Below are 15,826 nucleotides of genomic sequence, written 5' to 3'. Positions count from 1 at the left end.
CATCCTGAATTGCGGCCAGCCGCCGCTCGTTCCCGGGACCCCCCCGACCCCCCCGCCGGTGATTTTTTAACGGATCCCCGCTGCCACAGACCCTACAAGCAGCGGGGATCCATGGAGTCTCTCATCCCTCCCTGGGATGAGAGGGATGAGAGACTCCAGATGCCGGCGCCCGGTATTTTTGAAAATAGCGGTCATCAGCGGCTTGTGAGCCGCTGATAACAGCTATTAATTTAAAGGGGACAGTCTGCTGAACAGTTCTACTATAAGCTGATGGTCAGCTTATAGTAGAACTGTAAATGCCAGGACCGTACGGCATACTGAGCTGGCCAGCTGGAAGCACTTTTGTAGCTCCGTACGCCGTACGTCCTTGGCAGCGAAAGGGTTAAAACAGGAATATCTTCCAATGGGGGCACTTGTTCCAGGGAGAGCTGTGATATCCCTTATTTCCTGTTGTGTCTCAATGGGACACAGAAAACAATCAAAATGGAACAGGGGTGTTATCCATTTACCAACTCTATCACACAAAAATGCTTGGCCTTACATATATTGCCTGTATAAACACGTACATTGCTCATTTTTAAAGATGCAGTTTCCAGGGTATCTTCTCCATCCTGGTTTCACTATTTAGCCAGTCACTAACATAGAACAAGCACGCATTCAGCGAAGTATCAGAATATCAGCCTGATGGGCAGAAGTGAGGAAGAATCAGCTGATTAAGTAATGCAATCTCCTGCTTGGAGAATTAGAGACACTCAGAAACAACTGACCAGCTACCGGTATTCTCTCTTCCCCTGCCCACCTACAAGAGTGACTTTTCGGTTTACACTCACAGAAGAACTATCTTTCAGGGTCTCTTGAGCTATACTTGGTGGCTGGTTCTTTCCAAACAAAAATTCCAATAATAAAAAAAAAAATCTCAGTAAGGATAAATACATTTCAGGTAATGTGCTTTGTAAACATTTTGGTTTGTGAGCTCAGCCGATAAATATTCCTTGAAGCGGTGTTGTTCCTAGCCACTACAATAGCGTACAGACGAATGAAAGGGTATTCTGTGTATTGTCTACCATCAGAAACAGCATCATCTTGTAGACAGGTTACATCCCGAGACAAACTCACAATTGTATGGGACATTAGTTTTATTTTTTATGGAGCAATAAAAAAGGCACAGGTAAAGCCTTTCATTTCACATATTTGTTACCACAAATTATGTGTCTTGCCTGCCATTTCACCTTGTTTTAGGCTACTTATTCTGCATAAATATATTTCAAAAATCATTAATGCAAAACAGGAACGTGTTCACATTTTGCGAAAAGTGATGGTTTATGTCACACAAATATTATGGCTGGAAGGAATGCTAACCGTAAACAGCTTCAAACAGACAAGTCCACCAGCAGACCTAAAGAGAAGACCCCTTTGCCAGACCATTTATTTTAACAACAATCTTCACATAAGATTTTATGAGCATTTAATTTACACATTATTTACCTGTAAAAGACTTCCTTGTGCGAACATCCGAAAGCCCTGAGACTGCTGCTTGGTGCTGCCATCCTGGATGTGACGTCAGCAGCCCCAGCAGTCTCAGAAGTGTCACTTAAGTGACACACTATAGGAGCTGTCACTAAATGGTGGACCATGGTCTAGACCCGGACAGAGCGGCAGTTCTGTCTGGACCACGATCGTCTACCTGCACTGGGTTATGGCTGCCTGACGGACACACCGGCCTCTGAGTCCAGTGCATCCACTGCCAGCCATAACACAGAGCAGGCCCCCCTATGCTTCAGTCATTGGTTGCTGTCAGGCAGGGCTGCCTATGGGGTGTACAGCCAGCCCTGCCGAGCCAAACTGGGCCTGAATCCCCCCCGCCGTTGTGTTGAGGGTCCTCTGCTCCTCTGGGGGGCCCGCCGGGACCATGACAGAGGGTGTCTGGATTGAGAGTGGGAGCAAACTGAGGAACGCCTGTTTCTCCATCTGGTCTGTGCTGTTCTCTCACCAGCTGCTACATAAAAGGTCATGTAGGGGGTTGCTGGAAGGGGTAGAAATACTGGGCCAGCACATAAAAGTGATTTGACACTACCAGAAGAGGAGAGGGCTATGACATGGCAGGAGACAGGAGGTTGTGCTAGGGAGTTGACTAGCAAGTTCAGAAGCATATTACAAGATAATAAGAAAGTTGTGTATACAGTAGGAAAATGCTGCAAGTAAGCATTGAAAATACTTTTCTCTTCTTTTACCTGCAATTTTTAATTGGCGACAGGGTATCTTTAAGCACTTCCCATTAGGCATGCTAGATTCTTCAAAAGCCTAAATGGGACCTAGGTCACTGCCTTACAAACCAATTTTGTGTAAATGGATGTACAAATGTATGTTAAAGAGGCTATTTAAACCCTGCAAATTCCAAAACCAGAACTATACCATGGATTCAGTTTATGTACTACCCATGCTATGTGCTAGGAATCTGTGTCAGCCAATATCTATCTGCAAAGTAATCTATTCAAATTCAATACTCATTGCACTCCAATCTAAGGCAAATGATAGAGACAATTATGTTAGAGTGTAATGAGCTGTCTGTGCAAACAGTTGCATGCTTGATCCCCAGCTTAGTGATAAAATGTTAAAGCTGTTTCATTGTCTCTGTTAATGACCCATGATCTCCCATAGGGCATCTGCAGTAGCATGTGAGATGTACAAGAAACGCAGGCTGTACAGAAGAGATCATACTGCAATACTCTTGTCCGTACCTATTCCACCATTACTTTAATTCAGTGTGGATGCTGGGATATTGCCACCCAAGAGTTTAAATGTAGCATGGATGCTGAAATATCCCCATCTAAGAGGTTATATTCAGTAAAGATGCCGAAATATCCCCATCTAAGAGGTTATATTCAGTGTGGATGCCGAAATATCCCCATCTAAGAGGTTATATTCAGTGTGGATGCTGAAATATCCCCATCTAAGAGATTATATTCAGTGTGGGTGATGGAATATCCTCATCTAAAAGGTCATAATCATTGTGGATACTGGAATACCCCCCACATAAGAAGCTATATTTGACGTACTATATAATAAATATACATGTGTGACATGTAGAAATTTTAGAGGAAAAAAAGAAAAAGGGCCCCTCAAAGCAAGACCCCATGACATCGAACTGGTTGTTGTGATGCTTGTCATCTGTCAGAGCCAACTATTCTGAATGCAATGGATCACACTGTGGCTGATTTACTACAAATTAAAAAAAAATATTTTGTAAAATGAATTTTCACTTAGCTTCGTGACTAAAGTAAAGTGAAAATTCACTTTGCAAAGGATACCCAATCAAGTGTATTCACTAAGCTAGGGAAACATTCATTTTGTAAAATAAACATACCTTAGTATATCAACCCCAATGTGTTGTAAATGGTATTGCGCAAGCACTTTGTATTCTGGAGGTAGACTGGGAGTCAATTCAAAGATCCCAATCAGAGTAAAATGTTTCAGGTAAAAGTGCCTTTTAACATGTTATTGATTTCTTCATATTTCTAAGTTTATTGAACCTGAAAACAAAAACCTATTCTTTGGGAGATGGTACAGAGGGAGATGTCCAGGGTCTGGGTATTAGAATGTTAGCAGCATTTACCCATACATCGCTAGACACAGATGCACCACTGATTTCTGAACAAATAGCTATGCCTAGTTGGCAGAAAGGTTAGATAAGCAGGCAGCACCAGTAAATATGCAAATTAATTTCATTCTGATCATAACATATGGAAGACAGAAGAAAACTGTGGGAAAATGTCACTCAAATGGAGAGCGCTAAACCAAGATTTGTTTTGAGTAAATAAGAGTCCACTGTCTAACAGTAATACCAAACCAACTACATGAACACTAGCTAGACCAGCCTGTTCCCTCCCTGCTGTTGTGGAAATGCTGGCACAGGTCATTTCATGGAAGGCTTACATCTGCAATAAAGCGTGAAAGTGTTGGAACACATTGTGATTTTTCAGCAACAATTACATTATTGGAACTATTAAACTGATGAGTGCTTATTATCTGTACAACCTGACAGCCATTTCATCATAAACATATGCTGCAACTCAGGGTGGCAGATGTCAAGCATTTGTATATGTCATTACTTGTCAGGCGCTTCCCCCATTTAATGCATTGTCATTAAGGACAATTTTAAAGGAAATAGTTATCTAAGTGCATTAATGAACCGAGAAAAACATAATGAAGGTGACAATGTGGAGCCAGTTTATGCTACATGAATATGTGGCAAAGTAAAATGTAACACATGCATGGTATTCAATATGGTCCCTTTCACACAAGCATTCCCATCATATCCGCCTGTCAATTGTTCAGGCAGCTCTGATCGGAAGCCTGATGCTAGTCTATGGGCAGCCGGATCTAAACAGAGGTGCGTAAAACCAAATGGAACAGAGTTGCGTTTTGGTGAAGCTAATTGTAAAAGGACTGGGGGTAATCTGACACAAACAGACATGTTCGTTTACATCCGACTCCCCATAGACCAACATGGGTGCAGTAATTTCAGTTTTTTCCTCTGTTACAAAAGGGAGGAAAAAACTGGATGGACACGGATGTCGCAACAGTGAGATCCATTATGAACTGCTCCGATGAGTCAGGGATCAATGCAGAGATCCCCTGCTGAGCAGAACTGAAAGCACCCATGTGAAAGGGGAATAGTGTGTTTTAGTATCGAAGATTTCAGCCATACAATCACTTGCTTTGTTTTATGCTTAATGTAAGCTTTAGCACTGTATAAAGTTAAAAACTTGGTGAAATCTTAAGAGTTAAACCTGTATATCTATTAGGATCCGTTTTTAGATAAAGGGTGCTTTAAACATTTAAGAAAGTTGATCAAAACGAGCTAAATTCTCTGTAAATGCTTGCCTTAAGAGGATTCTCTTTACCTGGGAGGTCAACCCCCATATATTTCAATGGGGCTCTTCCCTGCCTTGGTCTTGCACGGCCATGGAAAAGAAGATTTCAGCTGCAGGATGTAAAGACTGCATCAGACTTTGGCTGTGAGAGTCAGGTAAGTAATAATTTGGGACAGGGGAGGGAGGGTTACTTTTAATCAGAGGGGCATTGCATTTAGAATAATTGTACTTTAAATGAAAGTACAATTATCCTTTAAAGTAAGTTGGCAAGTAAGGTCGACTATCTTAGTGGTGGGTCAGGGAGTTGCAGAAGGTGGAAAGTAGAGGACTGCCATTGACGCTATGAGGAAGTTTGCAATGGGAGCCCCCCAGGATTTCAAATTATTTCAGGGGCAAGGCATCTGAAAAAGCATGTAGGAACTTCCAGATACTTACAAGTTTGCCATGTTTGCCTATGTGCACCAGGCGCTGGTAATAAACAAATGTTGCCTTTATAGCCACTTATAGGTCTAATCTGTGATTTCTCCTGGCAGAGGATTGCTCAATAGTAATATATGGGTGGTCTCAGGACAATTAAGGATTTTTAATTAAACTGAATATTCAGAGTCTACAATTACAAATGAGAGTGCAGGTGTCACCAAGACAAAAAATGAGCAGAAATCTTCCCCGATATATAAAGTAATAAACACCTGGCACTTTTTTGTCCAATACTCAAGAAAATGTAGCATTGTACAAAATGAAATGATCAGGGATAAACAACAAAGAGAAAACCATATATTTGAAATAAAAACAAGCTAATCGGGAGATGATCCCCTTTCAGAAGTATATAGGTTGACTCAGAAGACAGAATATCCCTTACATTGTTTGCAGACAATTTCTGAAGCTCACCTCATTATTTGGGTCTTGAATGACTTTATACAGAGCAGACACTAGAGTTTTCTTACGATGAAGAGTTGCAGCATAAGCGGTGAGCTGAGTTTCAGGTAATACCTGTAAAAGTAGTAAGAACATATATATTTTGCTATAATCACCAATACTGTACATGCAAAAAGCAAAAGCTGTTGGCAACATACATAGCAAGTGGTTGTGCTGCTTGTTTTCTTGCTATCAAAGGTGAATCCAAATTGCTTATGTTATTCATCATTTTAGCGGTACTTTTCTCTTTTTCATCGCAATCTGAATGTCAAGTACAAACAGCCAACTCTTACTATTAAGCATAAAGCTGGCCATACACCTATAGATCGTTTATTCTATCAGCCTATGGTCCTATGGAATGAAGGAATCTCCCACTGGGCCAAGTTTCAGTATCGACTAGCAAGATACTGAAACTTGGCCCAGTGGGAGATTCCTCCATCCACACAGTTTAGCATAGATGGAGGAATCTGTTGCACTTTTTCCATAGGACCATAGGCTGAAAAAAAATCCATAGAAAATCTATGTGTATGGCCAACTTAACAGTTTTTCAGGTGCTAAAACCAAGCGATCTAGACGCTACGAATAGTAAAATTATGTACCAACTCGTCCTCCTGATGTATAACTGAACTGTGATGGCATGTATCTTAGACACCTTCCCTAGTCATTTCCAATGTATTTACAAGTCAGTGACCGCAGACATTGCAAGTATAATTTTACTATACCAGTTGGCTGCTTCTCCATCTTTCCCATTGCAGCAACTAATGCAGGCACGATGACTATCAGCCTGAACTACAAGTATGAATTATTTGCAGACATTGGTCCAGCATGTCCAATCAAAGAACGCCTTGTATTAATTGACAAAAATACTAGGCATTCTCTGAATGGTCGCTGTGGCAAGCGAGTGACCCCCTGTTTTTTCAGAACAGAGGGGAAGCCTCACAATGCAGTACCAGAACCTGGAAGATCACGAGCAGCACTGTAGTAGCGCCAGTTACTGCAGTGTTTTACAGGATCTCCAGTGGACAATCAGTTATGACATATGCATACTTATATTGGGCCAAGCTGGAACAGTACAAGTAAGTAAAATAATGTATACCTGGAGTTCAGCTTTAAATTTGAGCTAGTCTGCAAAAATGAACTGCAATTTTACAGCAATGTGCAACAGTTTTAGGCACTTGTAAAAGAACACTGTAAAATGCTTTAAAAATAATGAAATTAATATTTTTTTTATTGATCAAATAACAACCCAATACAGACTGCATTCAAATTAACCTAAATCAAATCAATATTTGGTGTGTACACCCCGTGGCATTAAAACAGCATCAATTCTCCCAGGCACTGTTGCACACAGGTAAGGATTATGTAGGCATTTTTTCTAGTGCATGATTAAACAATGATTCCAAACAGGAGTTAATGATCAACACAATAACACGTAGGTTAAAATACAATTGTTATTTTTTCTAGGCTTTTTTTCACCTGGTGATCCGGCCAGTAATTGTTATTTTTCAACTTTCTTTACCAGACCAAGCTGTCCAGCAAAAGTGGCAGATAGAGGGTTGAGACAAACCATTTAACACCGACAGGTACTTACACTGATTAGTTTTTATGTAAAAGCTTTATCCAAAAAGGAAAACAAACTAACTGCTTAAAAGTGTTAGCTGGAGCTTGGATTCAATTTGTTAGTTAAGTCCATCTGAATTTGCTAGTGCATCCTACACTACCTTATCCACAGGTTTACAATGCTGCTGTCCAAGGGTGGCTTCCTTGTTCCTTTATAGAGTAACGCCACCACAAGACAGGAAATGTGTTACTGGCCAGATAACCAAGTGAAAATAAATAAAAAAAAGCCTAAAAAAGAAAACCAATGCAGCCACAAAATTTTACTAGATAAGAAAAGGGCATGCTCTAATAACGAGTTGAGGTAGCTAAGGAGTTGAATGTAAAAAATCTTTCACAATGTCAAGACTGAGCACAGCAGGACCAACCACTACTTTTTAATCTTCATCATGGCCCGTTTCTTTGGACCACTCAAGCAGACAGCACATCTGGAAACACCTGTCACCTTTGAAATTTCTGCCGTGAGAGACCTTGTTGATAAGGTTAGACCATTGTGTGTGTTGTTGCTGTGCTCAGTCTTGCCACTGTGTAAGATTGTTTACACTGAACTGTCTTCTGCAAGGTAAGATTTTTATACTTTGCAGCAGTGCTCTGCACATAACACCCAGTGCGGTGTGTAAATTATCGTTTTGTCCGGAGTGTGGTTTTAAATATGAGCACCACAGCTGCATTACTTGAAGTTTAAAACTCAAATATCTCAATTTTCTAGCAGTTCTTATAACTGCCAGCATCTATTTTGGATGGAACTACTGATTGCTCAGATCATGGCAGGCATGGGTCTAAAAGATACAGAGAAGCAATCAGGCCAAATTGTGAAGAAAGCCAAAATTCTATATGGGCCCTTAGCTCCTCTGCTATTATAACATAATAGATTTAAGCAGCAAGTTCAACTATTGTTTAAAAATGCAACAGAGTAACAGAGACACAACATCCAAACATAATCACCTTGTATTCCGAGAGCCATTCTTCCACTACTCCGCGTTCAGATCCCAGCATCTTCTTACCACGTCCACTGCTCTCTCACTGCAGAAAGACCATATATCTGGTTAATGCATAGTAATACCTTAATTCCACAGTGAGCAAACTGTTCTGCAATGAATAGCCATTTCTTAGAATACACAGACATTTGGGGACTATAATGCTTCATTCAATGCTAATTCGAGAGGGAATTTTAATCATTGGTTAAAACAATTAAGGAGATTTCAGTGCTATGCCTGTACTAGTGTACTAGCTGTAACGCGGCCTGTTTTTTTTTTTACCCTGTACAATGCTTTACAGCATTTGACCTAAAAGCCATTATGTTAGCTTGCTGCTATGCTTATGTCCTGTGAAATGACCTACTGTATACACATTCATCTTACCTAGCATAAGGAGAGCCTGGGAAGTATTGTTAACATCAAAACCTATAGTAAAGCATGATTTAAAAAAAAAAACCATTTTGTACAACTCTGCACTACTACATGTACATTTCCTCATGTTTTATCCCTTTAAAAAATAGTCAAGACAAAACTAATGTTGCAAATGGTTACTACTGCTTGAAATGACTAAATTTACTTCAAAGCCCCATTTCCAGTAGTCATTTCTCCAGTGCCTGAATGGTAAAACTATCTTCACTCACACTTAATTATTTATAGTTAAAGAGACCCTTTTGCTTTGCCTATTTAGGTCTAATCAACGGTTCCTTGAAACAACACCTATCCACTTATACTTGCCTACAATGCACTTTTATTTGGCGTTCTGCTGAAGACATTGGGAAATACCCATTGCTTTCAGGTATGAGGGAGCATGTGACCAGAATTTTCCTAAAATATCTTCAAAAACCGACCACTACAATACCAAAAAGGTCTACAAAAGGTGCAATTTCTAAAAATTTAGTATGGCTGTAAAGTTTGATATATAAAACAGTTACATGAAATAATGTGAAAATACAGTGAATTGACCATCATGTGCCATCAATTTAAATCCTACTTTGGATAATAAAAAGTATCGGTTGCCATCAAAAACAAGTAAATTTCCGGGTGATTTCAAACTTTTGAATGTATTTTATTATACAGTACATAAGGGCAGCCATTTATGCTTATAATGCAATGCTACAAAACAGCTATACTTTGCTGCTCCTTTTTGCAAAGGAAACCTGTGTATCTTCTGACTCATGGAAAAATGATGGACTACCATAAGATTTCATTTCAACTCTTGTTTAGCAGAAAGCCTAAATGAGAACCAAACACAAACCTCCCTCTGGACATTATTATGCTAGCAGTATGTAATAAAATAATGAAATTATGGAACAGCAAGCATGCAAGACAAAAGGTCACCAAAAATGAAGGCACTGCAATAATTATACAAAATGTGTGCTCGACTAAAACACACAATAATTTACTTTAATATGTATAACTTTAAGTCTGCTGTTAAACTGCAACAATCAAAAAAAGTGAAACCAGCAGTAAGGATTACACTAATACACAGTTGAAATATAAATATGTGACCTAGTTTACCGGCAAAAGGAAAACTAATTCAGTTCTGTCAATTGTGCGGTTCACACATGCCTGCCGCATTTGTGCACCTTCAGCCTGCTCATTTAACAAGGAATCAACCTCGTCATTCTGTTCAATGACCAAGGAAGTTGCAAATTTGAATAAGGTAACAACAAAGTAATCTTCTTGGCTTTGCAGTAAGGCAGAGGTATGTCAAACATAAGCTGTGTAACGCTATGCTGAAATGCCAACATAAGAGTATAGCAATTCTTGCTTTATTTGAGTACATACTGTCAGTGGGGAGCCTTTAAGGCAACGATCATTTGGATACACAAACACTAACTCCTTCTAAAAGAAAAAAATAGTTCTAGGCAATTGCTTAGGTTAATAACAGGAGGGGCTAAAAGAATTGAAATAAATACTTTACCTTATCTAGTAACATACTGCTACAAGCTCCCTTCTGTGCTGATCATGTGACCAAAGGTCGAAGCATTTAGTTAAATGATTTAGCCAAGCTGGACTCATATCTTCCCCTTCACAATGTAAGATAAAGAAGCAAAACATAAAACAACTGGCTGCTACTTCCCCATTGTCTTTTGATATATAAAACGGTAGAAAATATTTATCTATATATATATTACACAACAGGAATAAAGTTGTGTGTGAGGACATTGTTGTACAGCATAACCGCTGCGATTGTTGGGAGGAAGTTGATCAAATCCTGCACGTCTCCCATGGTACAGGAGGAAAGACAAAATATTGAAGCAGCCTGGCTATCCTTTCTTTAGACATCACAATTATTTTGTTTCAATGCGCTGCTTCAGTTCCCATGTAAGTTTAAAACATTGGCTGGAAAGTATTCAAAAAGCCACCCGTGGGATTAACAGATATATTAAAAAAAAGTATTAACAAAATATTTCCTTTGTTTCAAAATTAAATGAACACAGGAGAATCCCGTCATAAATCTAAGGCTACATTCACATATAGCGTTTCCTGCAGGGTTTTCCGTGCGGAAGACCGCGCGCCAACACAATCACTAAAATCTTTCATCCGTATGGATTCCACTTTTTTACGGCTATTATGTAGCCACGAAAGTGCGGAATCCATCACAGAAAAGTGCATTGTTTTTTTCTGTTTAGAGCAGTTCCACGTGTATTTGGCTGGCAGAATATGCGTGGACAACTGCTCCTGTGTGAATGGAGCCTTAAGGTAACTAATGCACTACAGAAAGTCTATGCCTTCTTTTTTCTAAATACAAAATGTACCCAGGCATCATTGTTTCAGAGACCTCTACTATTAAAACATTGAACTCTGGTAGGAGGATAAATGCCAAAGTTTTGAAAGAATGTACTGGGATGACAGACATAATAAAGAAAAATATTCATCAATATGGTCTAAATCAAAATGAGATCTTTTTTGCAAGGAGACGGAAGATAAGTAACGCAAAGTTCAGGTGTCTTTAGGGCCTGTTCACACGATGTCCGTTTTCTGTGCTGACCTGATCCGTACGCTCCTGCACTCAAAATGCATCCCAATGTATCCCTATGTGTTTTATGGGCTACAGTTCTCACGTGCGCAGTCCGTTCAGGTTACGACAGAAAAAATACAGCATGTCACATTTTGTACGGTCAGGAAACGGACCGGAAACGCAAAACGCGTCAAAAACGCACTGCACTGCAGCTAACATACTGACAGCCCCACTCCAGCAAAAAAAAAATATATTTTTTAACTGGAACGCATCAAAAACGCACTGCATCACTAGCACCGCGTCTGCAGATCCACACCTGATATCATGTGAACAGGCCCTAATATGTAACGCAGAGATCAGCAGTATATAATGCACAGTGCAGGTGGGGTCAGAATTTTTTGGCTTGTGCAGTTTTATTTTAGCCAATATAAAGCTATTCCATTGACAACTGAGAAGGGGATGTGACTGGAAATGTTTGAAGTGGACCACAGATTAGCAAAAAGTAAAATGAAAGGGGCTTTTAATTTCCCTACTCTGTCCAAAACTGAAAAGGGTTTTGGCTAGACCTTCACGTAAAAACAAATCCATTACATGCTGCAAGTTTGTGCCCCCGCTGTAATCAGGGCTTCACCCTGTTCCCTTCACACCACACAGCAGCGTCTGCCTTAGACCATGGGCAGAAGAGCCTGTGTACTATCTACTATTTAGCAATTGTTTTCCATGCATGTGCAGCTGAGCACACAGACCCAGCATGCCAAGATGAAGTAGCTCTTGTGTGCATGCATGGGCGTAACATCATCAAGGCCTGGCTATCAAGCGGTCAAACACTCGAAACATGGAAAAAGATGGAAGTGCCAGTGAAGGAGAAATGTATCGCTGGAGTGGATAGTTTTGACAGGTAAGTCTGCCATAATGTTTTATTATGTTGTACAATTAGTACATTATGGCTAAAAACTTTTTTTTTTTCTCTACAGCTTCAGTTCCGCTTTAAGGGTTTTGCACACATCTATTTTCTGCTACACATTTGTGAAATGTTAACTACTTTGATATTTACAGAGAGTTTACTGTTATACAGCATGTCACTGCCAAGTATGAGGACACATTATTCCCAATTAACTATTGTGATGATGGCATGGGCAGCAGTACATGCAGTTAAACTCTCCTGGCACTAGATGTACTTTTTAGAAAAAAAAGATGCAGCATGGCATTTTAAAAATACATGAGGACAAGTGAAAGGAGATCTTCCTGGATGTATAAAGAGCAAACTCAGAATAGTAAGGCTGAATTTATTTGCAGCAACTCAAATTGTATACACTATTAAACTGTCTGTTTATAATTAATAGAGTTTATGTAAAGTATGGATGCACGGATACTGGTTTTCCTGTATCGAGTACGAGCACCGATATTTATCTTTCAGTACTCACCGATATCGAGTATCAATACCGGTACTTCTGCTAGCATGGTGCCAGCTTCCCGGCCAATCAGGAAGCCGGGTAGCATGTCATTACCCAGCCAGCTCCATGCTGTTTGGCCGCCTCGATGCTGATCGGCCAGGAAGCCGGCTTCCCAGCCAATCAGCATTGAGCCACCCAAACAGCACGGAGCTGGCTTCCTGGCCAATCAGGAAGCGGGTCTTAGCCACCTCTAGGCTTTCTGATTGGCCAAACAGTGCGCTGTAAAGAAAAAAAAATGCAGCATGTCTGCATTTTTCCCACACTGCACTAGACATCACACTTGCATTGTAGTGTAAACAGGACACATGGAAATCAGTTTTTCAGGAGACACACTAAGGGAAAGGTTATGAAAAAAAGGCAAGAAAGAGAAAAACAAATGCATAATGTCATTTGCACTAAAATGCCAGGTACTAATTGAAAGGAATGTGCAAGCAGAAACCAATACTGCCAAGCCTCAATGCAGAGCATTATTCATAGCGTAAGCACCAATATTGCTGCTTCTGTGTATAACAAAGCTTAGTGTTTGCCTGGCTCATCCTTTAGCAGCTTCCACAAATTATGGCACCTGGACAAATTGATTTATTGCAGTAGATTTTATGATGGATGCATTGAGACAGACACTACCTTTGTACGTGTACTTATCAATGCCAGAGGCTCTTAGAGTTGCAGTACGTTCCAGAACAAGGTATTAAATGGAATCGGATACTTTTTAAATTAATTTTAAATTAAGCAACAAAAATGATGTGCACAACAGCTCTGTGCCATGAAAAATAATATACAATATATAAAAATTTGACAGAGAGAGTTTTGATTGCATGATCGCTATCCAGAATGTTTAATTTCTCAAAGGAGAACTATGGGGTAAGTGTTTTTCCCCATAGTTCTCCTAAGGGTCACAGGAGGAAATAAACTAGCATCCTCCCGTGAGCCAAAGCTCAGTATATCGTGAGCTACAGCTCGCGGTATACAGAGACGGCCGCAGACGGGACGAATCCCGACATTACTGTCGAGATCCACCAAGCTGCTTGATTGACAGCTGGCTCTGCCTATCTAGGGGCAGAGTCAGCTGTATACGCCCCCCTTCCGACAGTCAGGGCTGGAGGATCGGAGCGGAGAGGGGGGAATCCCTGCAGCTAGCCGTGAGTGACAGTCACTGCTCTCTGCAGGGACATGATCGAGAAGCGAGCGAGCGACGGTATGTGTTCGCTCACTTCCCGATCTATTGAGCCGACCTGTGACAGTTTGTCATACGTCGGCTCGAACTATGAGGTTGCGTGAAAATCACTCACCTCATAGTTCTCCTTTAACCCCTTCGTGACGGGAGACGTACACTGTACGTCCAGCCACAAAGGGACCAAATGAATTGTCACGTACACTGTACGTGACGAGTTATTTGCTGCTTTAGAGGGCTGTTAATCGCTGAGAATCAGCTTTTAACATTCATTAATGTATGCCCTTACTACAGAGGCATTCATTAATGAAAGGGTTAACCTTTTTCAGACACCCGATACCTTAATATCGGGTGTCTGAGAGTCAAAGCAAAGCGGACACAGATGCCGGCTTTTGCCGGCATTCTGACAGCTCGTATAGATTGAGAGAGATCTCTCTCAAGCTATACTGGCTTTTTTTTTTTTCTTTCATGAATAGATACAAAATGTGTCTATTCCTACAATGTATCTATTCCTGGAAGAAGAATGTTTGTTTGCTGATCGTTGTTGCAACAATCAGAAAACATTTAGTAACAGCTGAATCCTGAACTGCTGCAGGATCAGTGTCACTAACTTATTATCGGCTGTTCTGAAGTTTGAAGCAGCCTGATAATAACCAAAAATTTATTAATTTATCATGCAGTAACAGTGAGATTAATTCACAAAATCTGCTTGATATAATTAAATAAATAAAATAACATTTTTAAGTTAAAAAAAAAAGTGAAAAGTGTAAAAAAAATAAAAAATTGTGAAAAGTGTAAAAAAAATAAAAAAATGTGTAAAAAATAAAATAAAATAAGGGACAAATAAATGAATGTATTTATTGCATTTTTTTAGCTGTGCTGGTTTTGTAAAAAAAATACTACAAATCAAAACTGGGAAAAAAGTGTTTTTTTTAAACGGTTTTTTCCTCTTTTTTTATATTTTATTTGTCCTAAGTGAGGCGTTAGACGCACATATGTGATATAAATATGTAGCCCTATCTGTCCTCTAAAAAACAATATATAATATGTGTGGGTGCACTTTGTAAGAAAGTATATTACTGACGTGGAAGAATCACACAGCAAAAATGTCAAAAGTGTGTCAGTCATTTACGAACAGAAACTAAAAACAAGCTCAGTCATGAAGGGGTTAAGTAAAATTCCTTTTTGTGCAGTTTTGGCCATAATGCCGAGTATTATCCCCCATTCACACTTGAAAGTGTTTTCAGGCAACACTGAATGCTCAGGTGTGAAAGGGCACCATGGAAATTAGTGGGCTTCCTCATGTTGATTTCAGTCACACTTCAGGAAACAAAAACGAGACAAAATGCTTAGGTGCGAATGGGGCTTACTGAGGAGCGTGCTCCAATCTCTAAGGCCCCATTAACACGGAGCTTAATGCTGGGGCATGGGATTCATTTGGCAAGAACCTACAGATTCTTAATGCCGGAATCTCAGGTGTGTCCGTGCAGATGTGGCTGCTGTACACATTGAAGTTAATGACAGGGTGATTGTCATCAACTATCCCAAACCGCATGTAAAGGTACCATGTACAATTACATGCGGACTGCCATTTACAGATGCGGCCGCTTTCACCGTCATTAACGTCAATGGGTACAGCGGCCAGATTTGAACAGTGACACCTGGGAATTCTACCACAAGAATCCCCAAATGCAGCAAAGCCCCCAAGTGAATGGGGCCTTTGAACTGCAGCTCTTCTTTTGCCAGGTTTAAACAAGTAATACAAGGTATTATTCCTAAGAATGTGGCACTGGAGAATGCACTCTAAACTCAACAGAAAGTTATTTCTGCAAAACAGACTGACAGGTTATGGT

At 40.1% G+C, this 15,826-nt stretch overlaps 1 protein-coding gene across 1 annotated transcript in view; it reads right to left on the bottom strand.

Annotated features, from left to right (window-relative positions):
• The window catches only part of FAM126B (family with sequence similarity 126 member B), a 98,311-nt gene that overhangs the window by 27,166 nt on the left and 55,319 nt on the right, over window positions 1-15,826 (bottom strand). Inside the window, exons 4-5 of the mRNA XM_018570155.1 lie at window positions 8,352-8,429; window positions 5,763-5,864 (exon numbers count right to left, since the gene is read on the bottom strand). Of these exons, the coding sequence (XP_018425657.1) occupies window positions 5,763-5,864; window positions 8,352-8,402 (153 nt within the window). The 5' untranslated portion in view covers window positions 8,403-8,429. The remainder of the gene's footprint in view (window positions 1-5,762; window positions 5,865-8,351; window positions 8,430-15,826) is intronic.

Source organism: Nanorana parkeri, unplaced genomic scaffold (genome assembly GCF_000935625.1).
Source record: "Nanorana parkeri isolate BGI_ZX_2015 unplaced genomic scaffold, ASM93562v1 scaffold1465, whole genome shotgun sequence".
NCBI lineage: Eukaryota > Metazoa > Chordata > Amphibia > Anura > Dicroglossidae > Nanorana > Nanorana parkeri.
This window is presented reverse-complemented; position numbering and strand designations above follow the sequence as displayed.